The 15,381-nt window shown below is 49.9% G+C and overlaps 1 protein-coding gene across 1 annotated transcript in view; it reads left to right on the top strand.

Moving 5' to 3' along the window:
* The window catches only part of LOC123821018 (core histone macro-H2A.2), a 53,321-nt gene extending 37,940 nt beyond the window's left edge, over positions 1-15,381 (top strand). The window contains exons 4-9 of the mRNA XM_045842261.1: positions 1,754-1,951; positions 2,994-3,104; positions 4,578-4,677; positions 9,738-9,827; positions 13,576-13,750; positions 14,629-15,381. Of these exons, the coding sequence (XP_045698217.1) occupies positions 1,754-1,951; positions 2,994-3,104; positions 4,578-4,677; positions 9,738-9,827; positions 13,576-13,750; positions 14,629-14,794 (840 nt within the window). The 3' untranslated portion in view covers positions 14,795-15,381. The remainder of the gene's footprint in view (positions 1-1,753; positions 1,952-2,993; positions 3,105-4,577; positions 4,678-9,737; positions 9,828-13,575; positions 13,751-14,628) is intronic.

The raw sequence follows: 15,381 nt of genomic DNA, 5'->3' as shown, positions 1-15,381 counted from the left end.
AGAAGAGAGAAAGAAAAAAGAAAAACAGAGGAAAACAGCCTAACAATAAAATGGCACTGACATACGTGTCTATCAATAATCACCTGAAATGTAAATGGCTTGAAAGCTGCAACCAAAAGACAGAGGTTAGCTGAATGGATAAGAAAACAAGACCCATGTGTACACTGCCTCCCAGAGATCCATCTCAGATCAAAAGACACACACAGACTACAAGTAAAGGGTTGGAAAAAGAAATTTCATGCAAATGGAAAAGAAAAAAAAACTGGGGTAGCAGAACTTATATCTGACAAAATAGACTTTATAACCAAAGCTGTAGTCAGAGACAAAGAAGGACACTGCATAGTGATAAGGGAATGATCCAACAAGAGGATATAATCTTCATAAATATTTATGCACCCAACACAGGAGCACCTAAATATGTAAAGCAAATCTTAATGGATGTAAAAGGAGACAAAACACTAATTCAAAAGAACACAAGCACCCCTATGTTCAGTGCAGCGTTATTTACGATCACCAAGATATAGATGCAGCCCAAGTGTCCATCAATAGATGAGTGTGTAAAACAACTATGGGATGTTTACACAATGGAATTCCACTTGGCCATAAAAAAGAAAATTTTATCCTTTACAACAGTATGAATGGGCCTGGAGAACATACTAAATGAAATAAGCCAGTCAGAGAAAGACAGGTACCATGTGGTTTCACTCATATGTGGAATCTAATGAACAAACTGAACTAACAAGCAAAGTAGAGACAGACTCATAGACAGCAGGATGACAGCTAGTGGTGATGGGCGAGGTTAGCGGGTGGGGGGATTGAGCAGAAAGGAAAAAGGACTCATGCGCATGGACAACAGTATGGTGATTGCTCAGGGGAGGGAGGTATATGGGGACTAAATGGTAATGGAAAATTTATAATAAAGATTACATTTTTAAAAGGAATTTTTATTTGTATTTATTTTCTAATCTCATTTCCTCAAACTGTCTGTGGTAAAGTGATTCTTATTTCCAATCCATTGTGAGCTGATAATTTCAAAAAATATGATAAAAAATAATTACTAGAGAAATAAAATAATACAATCTACAAGCTCTCAGAGTTTTATTATTATATCCAATAGATATACAAGAACTCTGTCAATTTACTGTAAAGGTCTCTAGACTTCCTCGTGATTCCTGCACTTTGGCACAGGTGGATACTGGGTGGTTGTGCACCAGCCTGGCCGCAGACCACACTCAGGGCATTGCCGCCCTGGGGTGTGTAGAATGTGTCGGTGGAGTAGAACCTGCCCATTCGTTAAAGTAAACAGGCAGCAGGTGGCAGAGGCCTGGTCAAACAGACTTTACTGATGGACTACGTGATCAAAAGGGTGCAGGGACCACTGGTCTGCTGTTAACTGGGTCTAGTCCTCTCATTGACCTTTGAACCTTATTTTGTCAAGCTGTGCTCTCCATTGTGAAGCTCTTTATTCTCTATTATCTCTGGAATTTCAGAGTCCATCACTGGTTTCAACCTCTGTACCCTTTCATGTTTCTTCGCTTGTTTTGTTTTCTGTGCAAGACCACAGGGGGCCTTGGTAACTACAGAGACACGCTCTGCAATAGAAATGGGGAAAGCCAATTAGAGTGTGTTTTGTGCCATTTCTTTGGGAATGCAAAGACCAGAGTTAGACCTTGTTTTGCAAGTGGTTAGAATTGTATTAAATCCATAATTGGAAAGCTCTTAGCTGTCTGAACTTGCGTGTTTCTTTCTTCAGCTGCTAAAAGGAGTGACCATTGCCAGTGGCGGCGTCCTGCCCAGAATTCACCCCGAACTGCTGGCCAAAAAGCGAGGGACCAAAGGCAAGTCGGAAACTATCCTCTCCCCTCCCCCAGAGAAGAGAGGAAGGAAGGCCACGTCAGGCAAGAAGGGGGGCAAGAAATCCAAGGCTGCCAAACCACGGACGTCCAAAAAGGTGAGCCAGGGACTCTCTGAACAGGAGGAAAGTTGAACGTTCAAAAGATGAAGGTGTAGCGGCATCTCCAAAGAACTGGGGCATCTCCACAGCTTGGTGCCGGGAGAAAATGACACGAGTGTCTGTGGAGAGGAAGCAGCAGCCCTTGAGACACAGCCCAGGTCATCAGGCAGGGCTGCTGGTTTCCAAACCCCAAATGTGGGTGGTTTCCATGTTTCCAGATCCCTTCCATTGTCCCCACCAAAATCTTATGTGAGAGCTAATAGCCTGGGACTCTGCCTTTCGTTTCTCCAGCACTCCGTGTTGCACACCAAAATATCTTTAGTCTCCCCTAGATAGTTGCCTAAGTCCAGCCAGTGGGATTTCCGGTGCTCTGGATTACCTGATATGCTGAGTAGCTACAGCGCAGAGACGCCCTTCGCAGACCAATACTTTCCCAAGCTGACCAGCACAGTAACCGCGATCCACGTGTGGCTGTTTTGATTTGAATTTCACTTAATTAAAACTAAATCAAATTCAAAATTCATTCCTCGGTTGCACCAGCTGAGTGCTCAATCACACTGAGCAGCACAGATGCAGGACAGTCCCATGATCACGGGAGACTCTACTGGACAGCGCAGCTTGTAAGTTCCCACCCACAGACCTCTGTGACAACACAGAGATTATGTAAGAGCTCGCCACACTGCCACAGTGCCCCAGGGAAACCCCAGGGCAAGGGGGGTTGAGCAGTGTGCTAGAATGACCCCACTTGGTTCTGATGCTTGTCATCATAAAGCGGTAGGCATCGAAAACAGCAAGAACAACCTACCTGTCCAGGTGTGAGTGAGGACTACAGACACTTTGAACCCTTGAACCCTTTTGGCAGCACCCTTTTCTTTCCCTTATATTGCTGTCCCTCGCTTCTCCACTGAGAACAGCAGCACATACGTCTGACCACTGCCCTCACATCCACGTCGGTGGGAGCCATGGGAAGGGCTTTGTCAGACCACTTTGGGCTTCTTCCAAATGATTCCACATCTGTCCCTCTGATTTCTACCCACAGTCCAAACCAAAGGACAGCGACAAAGAAGGAACTTCAAATGCCACCTCTGAAGATGGGCCAGGGGATGGATTCACCATCCTCTCTTCCAAGAGCCTTGTTCTAGGGCAGAAGGTAATAAAGAAGATTGTGCCGGCCGCAGTAAAACATGACTGCATTTTTATAACCTACCATTTACAAGCAATGATGCCTCCCTTCAGTGCCTGGCTCCCCTAATCCAATTCTCACTCTGGCCTTGAATTAGTCCTTTTTAAACTAAAGAGTAAGGGCAGTGTCTGTGTTGTGAGGGCAAACAGGCTCTGTAGTGCTGAGCATTGTTCATGCTGACGCTGGTCAGCCTAGAGATTCCGTCTGGACCGCAGAGAGGATGGCACTACCGGCTTGCTGAAAATCCCCCTGCCCCTGTTATTTCCGTGCCCTCCCTCACAGCTAACTTTCTCAAACAGGCTTTGGGAGGTCTGCCTTACATGATTCAATGTAATTTATCAAAGAAAGAAACTAGAAATATGTTTCCTGAAAACCCTTGGTGTTAGAAATGAATTATTTGCCAATAATTTAGTCTGCCCGCCTTTCCCGGTGGCAGGAAGAAAACAAACAGAGCTAGAGATTTGAACAGTCTCCAGCACAACAGAGGCCCAGCCAGACATGCAAATAATTCATTCCCACAACATCAAAGTTTACCAAGCAGACAATTTATCTATCAACTCAACTGGGGCTGCAATAAGATCCACAAGGAAACAGTTAATCAAATCCCTGGTCGTTGAATGTTCGCAGCCTGGCAACAATAGAGTGTGAACTTCTCTCGAAGCAATTGGGAAGAGCATGTTAGAAGAAGAGCGCAATGTGACAGGTCCCTAATTCATCACTGATGAAAGCCAGGAGCAAAGAGATAGAATTTATGTCCCCTCTAGGGGCCACCCATAGTTACATGATAATTAGCTTTCTCTCACTTCTCTAGAGGAACATGAAGTTCTTACTCACATGGGGAGACGTGGATAATGCCTTCACTGTACTAAGCTATGAGCACATAGGGCGGTACTTCACAAGTGCAGCCCCAACAATGTGGTCCCGTGAAGGCAAGGTGGCCAGACGTAGGCAGGTCAGGGTCCTGGAGCCCATTACTTCTCAAACAAGGCTGTCAGCTCTGTGTCCCCGCTCCAAAGCTCTGTGCTGCTCCGGGAAAGGTGCAAGGAGCAGAGGCAGAGGAGAGAGCACGCCCCAGGCTTCCCTTGCAAGAGCTACTCAGAGAATATGTCACCAGACACCAAGGCTGCCGGGACTGGGAATCGAGGGCAGGGGCTATAGAGAAAGGAGAAGGGGGGTCCCATTTCTGCTCCTGGAAGAGGAGGAGATTTGTTGCATGCTGCTACTACCCTCAGAGTGAAAATCAAATCCACTGAGCTCAGAAGAGCCCAGTGAAAACCAAATGCCTGGGAAACGTGAGACGGTTGCTCCAGGTGCAGCCCTTGCTGTTGACAGTTAGTATTAATGATTGGGAGAATGAACGGAAACGATGTAAAATATGAAGATTTTCAACAGGATTTCATCTTTCCCGCACGCTCCCTCCATCTTTTCTTCCAAACACAGCTGTCCCTGACCCAGAGTGACATCAGCCACATTGGCTCCATGAGAGTGGAGGGCATCGTCCACCCAACCACAGCTGAAATAGACCTCAAGGAAGATATAGGTAAGGTCCTGAGACTTTGGTAGTGGTGCCATCAGGCAGCTGTGGAGGATACTGGCCAGCAGTATCCATCTTGGCTGTGGATGCTCGTCAAAACACGAGAAAAACATACACAGACACAACCAGGTCCTGTGGGGAAATAGGGACAGAAGGGACACTCTCTCTCGTGGAGAGTGCGCCTTATCCATTCCCAAGCAGATTTTTATTGAGAATACAGACTTAGTTTGTGGATTCACATTCTGGCAGAAAAGATAAAAAGAAGTAGGTGACTTACAAAGGTGCAGACAGAACTCCTGCTGTGATTCTGGGCAGAGATTGGAGTTTTAACATATGAAAGGACTATAGGTTCCAAAGGTTTCTTGTCTGTGCCTTTAAATTCCAAGTTAATAACATCCTCCAGCAAACAGATCTCACAGGATCTTACATATTCTATGTCCCAGGGCTGATTACCCCAGGGGTCCTCCATTTCTGTCCTGGGCTGCACCGCCCTGCAGGCCTGAGGTAACAGAGAAGACAAAGGCAGCCAGGAGACTTGGATTTCTCACAAGGACTCAGGCTTTGACAAAGCCAGGGGGCAGGTGTTGATGCCATCACCCCTTCTTACCCACAGCCCCGAGTCTCTTCCCTTAGGGCATCCCCACGTGATGGCGTCTGTCTTAGATTCATTCTCTTTCTTAGAGAATTGTTACCCATCATTGATTACCGATCATGCCAGGGAAATAAGTTTTGTCTCCTTAGTGGCTTCTGGTCCAGAGGTCTTTCACTCAGCCTAAGTCACGGGGCGGGGGGGGTTACAGCTTCCTGGGACCAGGCAGAGCGGTCCCCAACAGACAGCCCGCTGTTTAGGCAAGTTCTTGTGAAGCTGGCCATTGTCATCTAGATGTGCGCTGCTTGGCATACTGTGTCAGACGCCGCTGTGTGTGTAGCTGAATAGCATGCCTAGAGAGCAACTCATTTTGTTTTAAATCTGCATGTATTCTTGAAATTTTTATTGAAGTGCTATATAAAAACAGATCATTAGTGCACAGCTTGGTAAATATTTCTCAAAGCGAATACATCTTCTAACCAGCACCTTGATCGTGAGGCAGATCCTTACTGACGCCTCGGAAGCGCCCCCCCACCCCACTCGCGGTTACCATTCCCTCCATGGCGACCACTGTCTTGTTCTCTAAGGCATCCATAGTGTCATCTGTCTTAGAGTTTATGTAAATGAAATCATGCAGTATGTCTTCTTTTGTCCTGGCTCCTTTCGCTCAACTCTGTATTTGTGACATCCACCCATGCTGTTGAAGCCCATTCGTTCATTTTCTTTGCTGTGTAGTGTTCCGCTGTGGGAACATTCCACAATGTGTTGGTCTGTTCTTCCATTGGTGGCATTTGGGGAGTTTCCAGTTTAGACAATAACGAGGAATACTGCTAGAAACATTGTTGTGCATGTTCTGGGTAAAACTCTACCGATGTTTTAAGCGTACGCAGTGAGAACACCATTGGTAAAAAGGAGACAGACATCTAGGAAAAGTTAGCTGTCTTTAAGGTGGGGGTGGGACCAGGCTCAGTAGAAGAGCTGGGGAAGGTAAGCTATCATGGGCACTAGAAATACTGCAGTAGCAGACTAAGTGATCACCATCTTAGCCATTTCATAAGACAGGAGTGCCTTACACTCTTCATTGAAAGAGTGAAGTGAGCAAAGAAAGGCCTTTGTCTCTGGGCTGCAGGGCTCCCTTCTGAGATGGGTGATTACAGGCAGTTTCTAGTCGTTCAGCCCCGGATGGCGGCCCCAGGGCCCCTAGCTGCTGGGCTCACTGTTCCCCCCTTGGCAGCAGGAGCCACTTGCTTTGCAGAAAAGGGGGTAGGGCAGCACTGGGGAGGCGGCGACTCATTACAGAGAAGCAGGACTGCTCTGGCACAGAAACAGAGGTGGTGAAAATGCCTGCCTCACTGTTCAAACCCAGCTCAGGCCCTACCGACACCAGTGCCCCATCCGGGAAGGACGCCCTCGAGGCTTTGATCTCCAGCTCTGTTTGGAAGTGAGTCCCAGCTTCTCACAAGCAAAACGAGTGACAGTGTCCTACTTTATTATTTGCATAGTTTGCATATTTATTTTAGGAAAACTAGAGATATTCCAGTTCTTAAGTGGCAGGGTGGTGGCAGAATAGAAAGAGTGCTGGTGTGGGAGGGAAGCCAGTGTTCAGACCCCAACGGCAGAGCTTCTGGAGGCAGCCTGCGCCAGTGGCTTTTGCAACTCACCTCCTACCTCTGAGACTTTAAGCAGGTTTCTGAGCACTCTGCACCTTTGTTCCCTCACCTGTCAGCACAGGTGACTGTAGTTCCTGACTCATGGGGGTGCTGTGCAGATCAAATAAGATAACACGTGGATGGTGCTTCGCACAGTGCTGGGCCCAGAAGCATTTCATGAACAACGGTCTCTGTACCGTTGCGGTGCTGTCAGAGGGGGCCTCCCACCGTGTTCCAGTCTCTGCCACCAGCACCCAACTCAGCAACTCCATGCAATGAGACCCTCATTCATTCCTTGTAAACACCGTTTGCTATGACAGAAAAGTTCAGGCAGACATAAACATAGCAGAAGAGTACAATGAAACCCCAGGCACCTGGCTGCAGAAATCACCAACCTGTGACCAAGTGTGTTGCAGCTCTGCCCCCATGTCCACCCCTCCAAGTGTCATGGCGTTCTGTCTGTGCGTACTTCAGAGTGATGCGGGCTAGTTCTCAGCAATGCAGCCACAATACTGTATCACAACCAGAACTTTTAAGTTAATATCAAGTATCAGTGTTCAAATTCCAGTTGCATCATAAATGTCAATTATTTTTTTTAAATTTGTTAATTTGATTCAGGATCCAAATAGTCCACACATCACAATTAGATAATAAGTCTCTTAAGTCTCTTGTAGCCCATAGTTGCCCCTTCCGAGATCTCACTCTCTCTCTCTCTCTCTCGTTGTTTTTGCAACTTATTTGGGGAGGAAGGCAGGCTACAGCCCAGATTTTGTGGCTTGCATACTCCTGGTGTCCTTAAATATGTTTCTTCTCTGTCTTGCTCATAAGTTGGGAGTTGATCTAGAGGCTTAATAAGATTCAGGTTCACAGACTTGGACAAGACGACTCGGTCAGTGACGGAATGTTCGTCCACCAGGGGCACACGATGCCTGGTTGGTTGGTTGTCTCTCGTCGATGTCTCTAGGTTTGTCCGTTCGTCAGGGGCAGCAAAGTGGACGTGCTGTAATTCCAGCACCCCTTCCTCGTGTCCTCACTGGAGTACTTCCACAGAGGGCAAGTCCCTCATCAGAAGTCCTCGGGGAAGGGGTGGACTCACCTTGCCTTTTGCACATTCCCATCTGGCCCCTGACCTGAGTGCAGCGTGCAGCAGCGCAGACCCGCTTCCCCTGCTTTCAGCAGGAACGTGGCAACAGGCTTCCGTGCCCCAGCAGGTCAGCACAGCCAGGCATCTGAGGGCCGGAAAGGAGAGGTAGAGGCACCAGGGATAGCCCATGATCACTGTTCCCAAACTGTGTCATTGAAACCCAAGTACATCCATGAAGAAATCCCCTTCCAACCCCCTCCAAAAAGCGAAGAGCGGCTGCTGGAATGGCATTTCTCTGACTGACGTGCCCTGTGGCTCTCCAAACACACTTCAGTGTGCGAATGTGGAGCAGGGAGGCGCCCTCATCCAGCTTCTAGGGGGGCCAGTGAACTCAAAATAATAACTATTAATAATATAGAGAGTTGAGACTTGCCCCAGACATCCAGATCACCAAATTCAGAAGAAGATGGACATACATGAGGGGAAATACCTCGTCTCCCGCCGAGAGCAGCCGTCATCCTGGCCTGGACAAAGCGCCCATGGGTCTCAGAGGCACACAGCTCGGGTTCCCAGCGGGTGAGAGGTGGGCTCCTGCCATCTGCTGGGGACTCCACCTGGCCTCTGCAGAAGTACAGCTCTGAAATATTGAGTAGGGAATTGTCCCGACGTCCAAGACGCAAAGGATCTCCCAGTGGAGATCTGCATTTTTCAATGGAAAAAGCTCTGCATCTTTCCATTGAAAATCAAGGCCTGCATGGGGAGTAGCATTCCAGGGCCTGCCTGTCCTTTGACCCCAAGGACTTACAACACATTGGTGGTGGTGACAGGGGAACAGGACCCTAGTACTCTACCCGAGGTTTCTGCTGAGCCATCGTTCACCTCAGGTCTGGGCTCACCATTGTGGCTGTGTCCCCTGGACACACTGTGGCTCTGGAACCAGGTTTATAAACTGGCGACAGGAGGGTCTGTGAACAGCTCCCCAGTATGGGGAGCTGCCATCAAATCAAGTCACTGGATTTAACTGACACAATAGGGACTGAGCCCAGAGAACAGAACCCTAGAGCCTCACTTCTTTAATATAAAATCACCTTCAGGATTCACATCATGAGACAATTTACAGCCAAATCACCCCCTAAAAAAGTTCTTTAAGAGCTTATTACAGACCCTGGCCAGGCAGCGCAGTGGTGAGAGCACCATCCCGACACACCAAAGCTGGTGGGTCCAGTCTCTGCCATGGCACATGCAAGAATCAGCCGGTCAATGCTTTCATAAGTGGAACGACAAATCCATGTTTCTCTCTCTCTAATAATCAGTACGTTAAAAAAAACTAAAGCTCTGGCCAGGTGTCTCAGTCAGTAGGAGCATCAGCCTATACACAAAAAGGTTGCAGGTTCGATCCCCAGTTGGGGCACATACAGGAGAGGTAAGCAATCCATGTTTCTCTCTCCCTGTGTCTTTCTCCCTTGTTCTCTCTCTTAAATCAATTTTTGAAAAGAACATTCTCAGATGAGGCTTAAAAAATAAAAATTAAATAAAGAGTTTGTTAGAATCTAAGTCCCGATGCATAGAAGCCAGAGGCCCCCTGTGCCCACTGGCTGACCTGGGTTTCAGCTGCAAAGTTTTATCCCAGCTTTCTAAGTACGGTTTGGTTGTTTTTTCTGGCCTAACAAACATATGTCAAACGGTATAATCAGTGACACTGAAAAGAACAACCACAGTGACTTCCCCTTGTTCTCCTGCACAGGGAAGGCCTTGGAGAAGGCTGGGGGGAAGGAGTTCCTGGACACGGTGAAGGAGCTCCGCAAGTCCCAGGGCCCTTTGGAAGTCGCTGAAGGTGAGTGAGGAGCTGGGCCCGTGTTCCCAGCACAGACTCTCCCGCTCCCTCTCCAGCATTACCTGCTTCTCACACCATCCTGTGCAAAGCAAACTATGCTGTAACTGATCAGAAAGCTATTTTTTTATTTGAGCAGCCCCACATCGATCATTTCATATGCCTTGGAGGCTATAAAATATCCAGATAGTTCCAGTCAGTTTGCATCAGGTCACCCAAAAAAGGTCTGCAGCTATTGGGTAACTTTATTTCAAGCAGTCATTCTTTTCCCTCTCTCCCTGGCAGCCACCAGTCTGCCTCTGTCTCTACGACTTTGCCTGTTCTAGACACGTCATATAAACGGACTCTACAACATGGGACCTCTTGTGTCTGACTTCTTTCGCATAACAGTTTCTTCGAGGTCCGTCATATGGTAGCATGTATCAGAACCTCATTCCTTTCCATGGCTGCATAATATTCCATTTTGCTGACCCAGTCATCACTTGGGTTGTCTCCACCTTTAGCTATTATGAATAGAGCTGCTATAAGTGTTTGTGCACAAGTTTTGTTTGAACACCTGTTTTTAAAATTGTTGGTCATTTTTTGATGAGCGGGTCCAACTGCAGATCTGTGTCCCAGCACATGCCACCCCCAGTGACCGTCTGGTCGGTGCCAAGCGCTGCCCTGGTGCTGGGGCTCCAGAGACAGTGAATCCCATTCCTGCCCTCGAGCCCTGGACAGTCTGGGAGGAAAGACAGACACCTAGTGGGGCAGAGAGAGACAGCAGAGCTCGCCCTCTGCCTGGGCGGGGGGGGGGGGGGCGGGGGGAGAAAGCGGGGCTCCATGAGGGAATGAGACCCACTTGAGGGCAGGGACGTCATGGCCATAAGGCTGGCAGGGAGCAGCAGGTAGAGGGAGACCCTGTGTAGACAACAGGGACATCTCTGAAAGTTTGAGCCAGGGACGGTCATGATCAGATTGGGTGGCTAGAGGAGTAATGGGGGCTCCCAGACAAGAAGGTGTGTGAGCCCACACTTTCCAGTATGAACGTCGCCATTCCCCCTACATACAGCAATGATAAATTTTTTTTAAACTTCAAGACAGAGCCACACTGAAATATGAGACAGACATATGTGTGGGCAGGCATAGGAGAGCTGCGTGTGGCGGCCGCAGGGCAAGGTCTAAGCTCTGTGTTGGGCTCCAGGTGTGGAAATATGCAGGCCATCTGGAGGATGACTCTTACGGGGCCATGAGACCCAGTCGCCTCACCCCCAGGGGGAGCCAAAGCCCGGCTTGGAGCTGAAAGCGAGGGCCAGGTAGGCCTCCCATGATCTTCGGCTCCGGCTGCCACCCGGGACTGTGGCTTGTGTGAAATCTGTTCTCTGGGGTAGCCAGTGGGAGCAGGGAGCCCCTCACCCAGGCCACGCTGCCCACTGGCTCGATGTCTGGACTTACCGTACCCCTGCATCACCATGAGACAGAGCCCAGAATCGGCCATGAAAGACTGAACCTGGACCGGGGACCCCAGGGGGTCTGGGGGAGGCACCCAGCAAACTGCCCGTCAGCGCGGGGAGGCGAGGAAAACACAGCAGCTCTGCATGGAATGAACGAGGGGCCCCAGCACACTTCCAGAGATCCAGAGGCAGAGAACAGAAGGTAGAGAAACAGTATTTTAAAAAATTACGGCTGAGAATTTTCCAGAATGAAACCCACGAGTTCTTAGGTTGAAAATATTGAGTATAATAAATGAAAATCGTGGTGACACTTCAGAAATTCAAAACTCAAGAGAAAACAGAAGAGCAGCCCACGAGGAAAGGCAGACTGTTTGTGGGGGCCGTCCCCTGACAGCGGGCTTCCCGTCCGCAACCGAGGACGCTGCCTGGAGACGGGAAAGAAATGTTTTCCAAGCACTTGAGGGGAAAGACTGTCAACCAAGGATTCACACACATTGCTTTGTTAATATTCAAGAGGAAAGGCAAAGGATGCACGATTTCAGACTTTCGAGAGCTGAGAGTCAAGAGCCCCCAGGCCCTCACCGAAAGGGTCGCTGGAGGCCTCACTGTGAGGGAGAAGCAAGTGTACTCGGGAGACGGCTGCCGGGAATGGCCGTGCGCTAAGAAATGGTGCACGTCTGTCAGGTCTGCACCTCCGCGGCCTGGGAGCGGTGTCTCCCTGGGAAGAAGGGGCTGCTGGGGTGAGTCTGAAAAAGTTCTAACAACCATATTCCCTCTAGTTTCAAACACCGTCACTTGTAAGACAGGCCCTGTTGTACATTCCATCAAGAAAGAATAGATTTCCCAGACAGGGTGTCTAGTAGCAGACCCCACATAAAGCCAGAACACATTCAGTTTAAGAGCAAGCAAGACATGAACCCACCGTGCACAAAGGGCAGCAGGCATGTATCTTGACCTTGGCATTGGGTTAAGCAAAGGGGAAAAAGCCTCACTAGAGAGTCTGAACCATGAGCTGGTACTCCCGCAGATTTGCAGCCAGACCCAGGGCGGCCCACAAACCTCCCTCGGGGAAGTTGGGAGGTGTGGCCTTGGTTTGGTAGTGTCCCCAGGTGACAGGAGCGAGTGCAACTTCTGCAACTTGTCTCTGAGAGAACTCAGCTCGGTCCAGGCTGGTGGTGGTTGTGAGGCACATCCTGATTTCCGCCGGGAAGCTGGATGGGATGGAAACTGGGTGGGATGGCAGCGCAGGAGGCAGTGTGGAGATGAAGCAGACGGGACTGGGATGAGGCAAGGCTGGGGAAACCGGCTGGCGTTCCTGTGACAAAGGCGGGGAAGGGGAACCGTGTTTCCAGAGTGAGTGGTTTCACCAGGTGCATGTTGGACCTAGGGCCCACACCACAAGCCGTGTGAGCGCCTTCTCCCCACAGGTTCCTCAGGTGGTCGAAAAGACCACCACTGTCTGAGGGAGTGCATGGCCAAGTCTGTGGCCCCCGACTCACAGAGGACCCTAGTCACCAGCACACGCCGGTCCCAGACCTGCTGAGTCAGGATCTCGGGGTGGGGGGTGGACGTGTCTATTTGTTAAAAGTCTAAAAACCGTTGTATTAGTTTCCCATCATTACCATAACAAATCACCACAAATGCTGTGGCTTCAAACAACACAGATTTATTCTCTTATGAGTTCTGGAAGTCAGAAGTCTACAAGCAGTCTTTCAAAAACTAAAATCAAGGTGCTGGCAGAGCTGGCTCCTCCCGGAGAAGCTGCTCCTGCCGGCACTGGGCAGCAGCGTCCCTCGGCTCACGCATGGTCTGCCCTGTGTCTGCTTCGTCATCACTTTTCTTCTCCCACCATGACCTCCCTGCCTCCCTCTTAAAGGGTTATCTCCCCATCTCAAAAACCCTCAGCGAGTCACACCTGCAAAGTCCCGGTTCCAGGGATGAGGGGGCGCCCATTTCAGGGAGGCCATGCCTCAGCCCACCACAACCACCAGAGATGATTCTGCTGTGCGCCTTCGAGGGGCAAACATGGTGAACAGGTAGCCCAACCTAGTGACTAGGTGGCAGGCCACGTGAAAGTCACGTGCTGTCACATCCACTTTAAAAGAAGCTTGTGCCTGCCGTCCAAAGCAATTCCAACATGGCTGCTGCTCTCTGTAAACATCCGGTCCCCATGGAAAGCACAGAGTTTGTCTGGTAAACTCCTCTATCGCCCCCTTGTCCCCCACACACCTAACAGGTACATGTGGGGTTCGGCCTAACCCTCTGGCTTAAGGTGAAGACTAGGAAATAACCTGCAGCGTTTCTCTCCCATGTCCCAGCTGCCGTCAGCCAATCCAGCGGACTTGCAGCCAAATTTGTCATCCACTGTCACATCCCTCAGTGGGGCTCCGACAAATGTGAAGAGCAGCTTGAAGAGACCATCAAAAACTGCCTCTCCGCAGCAGAGGACAAGAAGCTCAAGTCCGTGGCCTTTCCTCCCTTCCCCAGTGGCAGGTAAGAGGCACTTCTCCAGGAGGGCGGGGGAGGCGCCGAGTCCAGACGTCTCCCTGGGGGCCAGCGCTCTCCCACTTACCCACACCTGGCCATTCCCGATGACATGGCCAAGGGCTGCCAACACAGCCAAGCGTGCTGACCAGGAGATAGGGCAAGAAACCCAGCTCCATCCTTTGAAGCACTCAGAGAGAGGCAGCAGGGAGGAGCGAGAGGCGGGTTCTTCACGAGTTCAAAGCCCATGTCCCCACCAGCTGTCCCCGTAGAGTACACATGACCAGAAAACAGCTCGGCAGCAGCGACACCCCCCCACCCCATGTTAGAGTCTCAGACCCACCCAACGCCCACGGCCTCAGAATCCCTGGGGATTCCAGTGCTCCTCCGGGGCGGGGGGGGTGATGGTGGGAGGGCCAGGAGGCCGAGGCTGTGCCACGCACACCCAGAGAAATGAAAGCCTGTCACCTAGGGTTTGCTTTCGGGGGTTAGGAGCTAACAAAACTTGTATGTGCTTTTTTGAAGGCCAGGTATTTGAAATGCTGAATGGTGTTTTTAAAACCAAACTTGACTTAAGTCAGGCTACAGATTCCAGCACAGGGCACCGGTCACCAGCCAGCCCCCTGAACTTGGCTAAACTCTGAGTCCGTGTGGTACCCGTAGAGTGGGGATGTGAGTCCCCCACTTGGGGCCCCCAGGCTGTCCCTCTGACTGGCACTGAAGGAGCTCACGTGTGGACTGGCCGGCACATGGTGAGCCCCTATGCAATAGAAACCGGGGCCCAGTGCCAGGATAAGAAGGGCCTGCAGTGCCACCACCCTGAGCTGAGTTACCCCATGGGCCCCAGCGACCCAAGTGACATAGGCTGTTCTCTTCCTTTGGCACAGAAACTGCTTCCCCAAACAGACGGCCGCCCAGGTGACCCTCAAAGCCATCTCGGCCCACTTTGACGACTCGAGCGCGTCCTCGCTGAAGAACGTCTACTTCCTCCTCTTTGACAGTGAGAGCATCGGCATCTACGTGCAGGAGATGGCCAAGCTCGACACCAAGTAGCCGCCATGGCTACACTGTCCAGCGGCAGCTGGAGGAGGATCCAAGTCACAGGAGCGGGTTTTATTTTTAAAAGGAGAGAGGAAGGGCGATGCGGGGAAGCGCTGGGCGGCTGAGGGGAAGCGGGTGGCAGAGGCTGCGGGAGCAGGTCCCGCCGTGGAAGGAGCCCTCTGCGTTTTATATTCTCGTTAAAAAGAGCCTCAGTCCTAAAACCAGGTCTCCGTGAGGAGTTCTTTCCATGTGTTTTCTTCCTATTGTTTTAGAACTTTTTTTAAAAACAGACTTCATTTTAGATTTATAGCATTGACTTTTACACACACAAAAAAAATCCTTTCAAAATTCTTAAGTCTTGTTTCTCCTTTTTGCAAGGGAGGAGGGCGCAGCCATGACTCAGGCCGCGCTGGCTGGCTGTACTGAGTGGCGGGGAGAAGAGCAGTAGAAGGCATCTCACTGGTGCTTATTTTCTGTTTTAGTGCCCCCACCCTCACCCCTGTAATATCTGTAACTACTCTTAAAAAGGTTTTGCTTCAGGCTTTTTTCTGTTTTGTTTTGTTTTTTAAAGAAAAAGAAAATGAAAGAAAAAAAATAAA

The sequence above is a fragment of the Phyllostomus hastatus genome, unplaced genomic scaffold, assembly GCF_019186645.2.
Source record: "Phyllostomus hastatus isolate PE091 unplaced genomic scaffold, TTU_PhHast_1.1 phas_contig_38, whole genome shotgun sequence".
In the NCBI taxonomy this organism is placed as follows: domain Eukaryota; kingdom Metazoa; phylum Chordata; class Mammalia; order Chiroptera; family Phyllostomidae; genus Phyllostomus; species Phyllostomus hastatus.
Note: the sequence above shows the minus strand (reverse complement) of the source record. Positions and strands in the feature narration are given on the sequence as shown.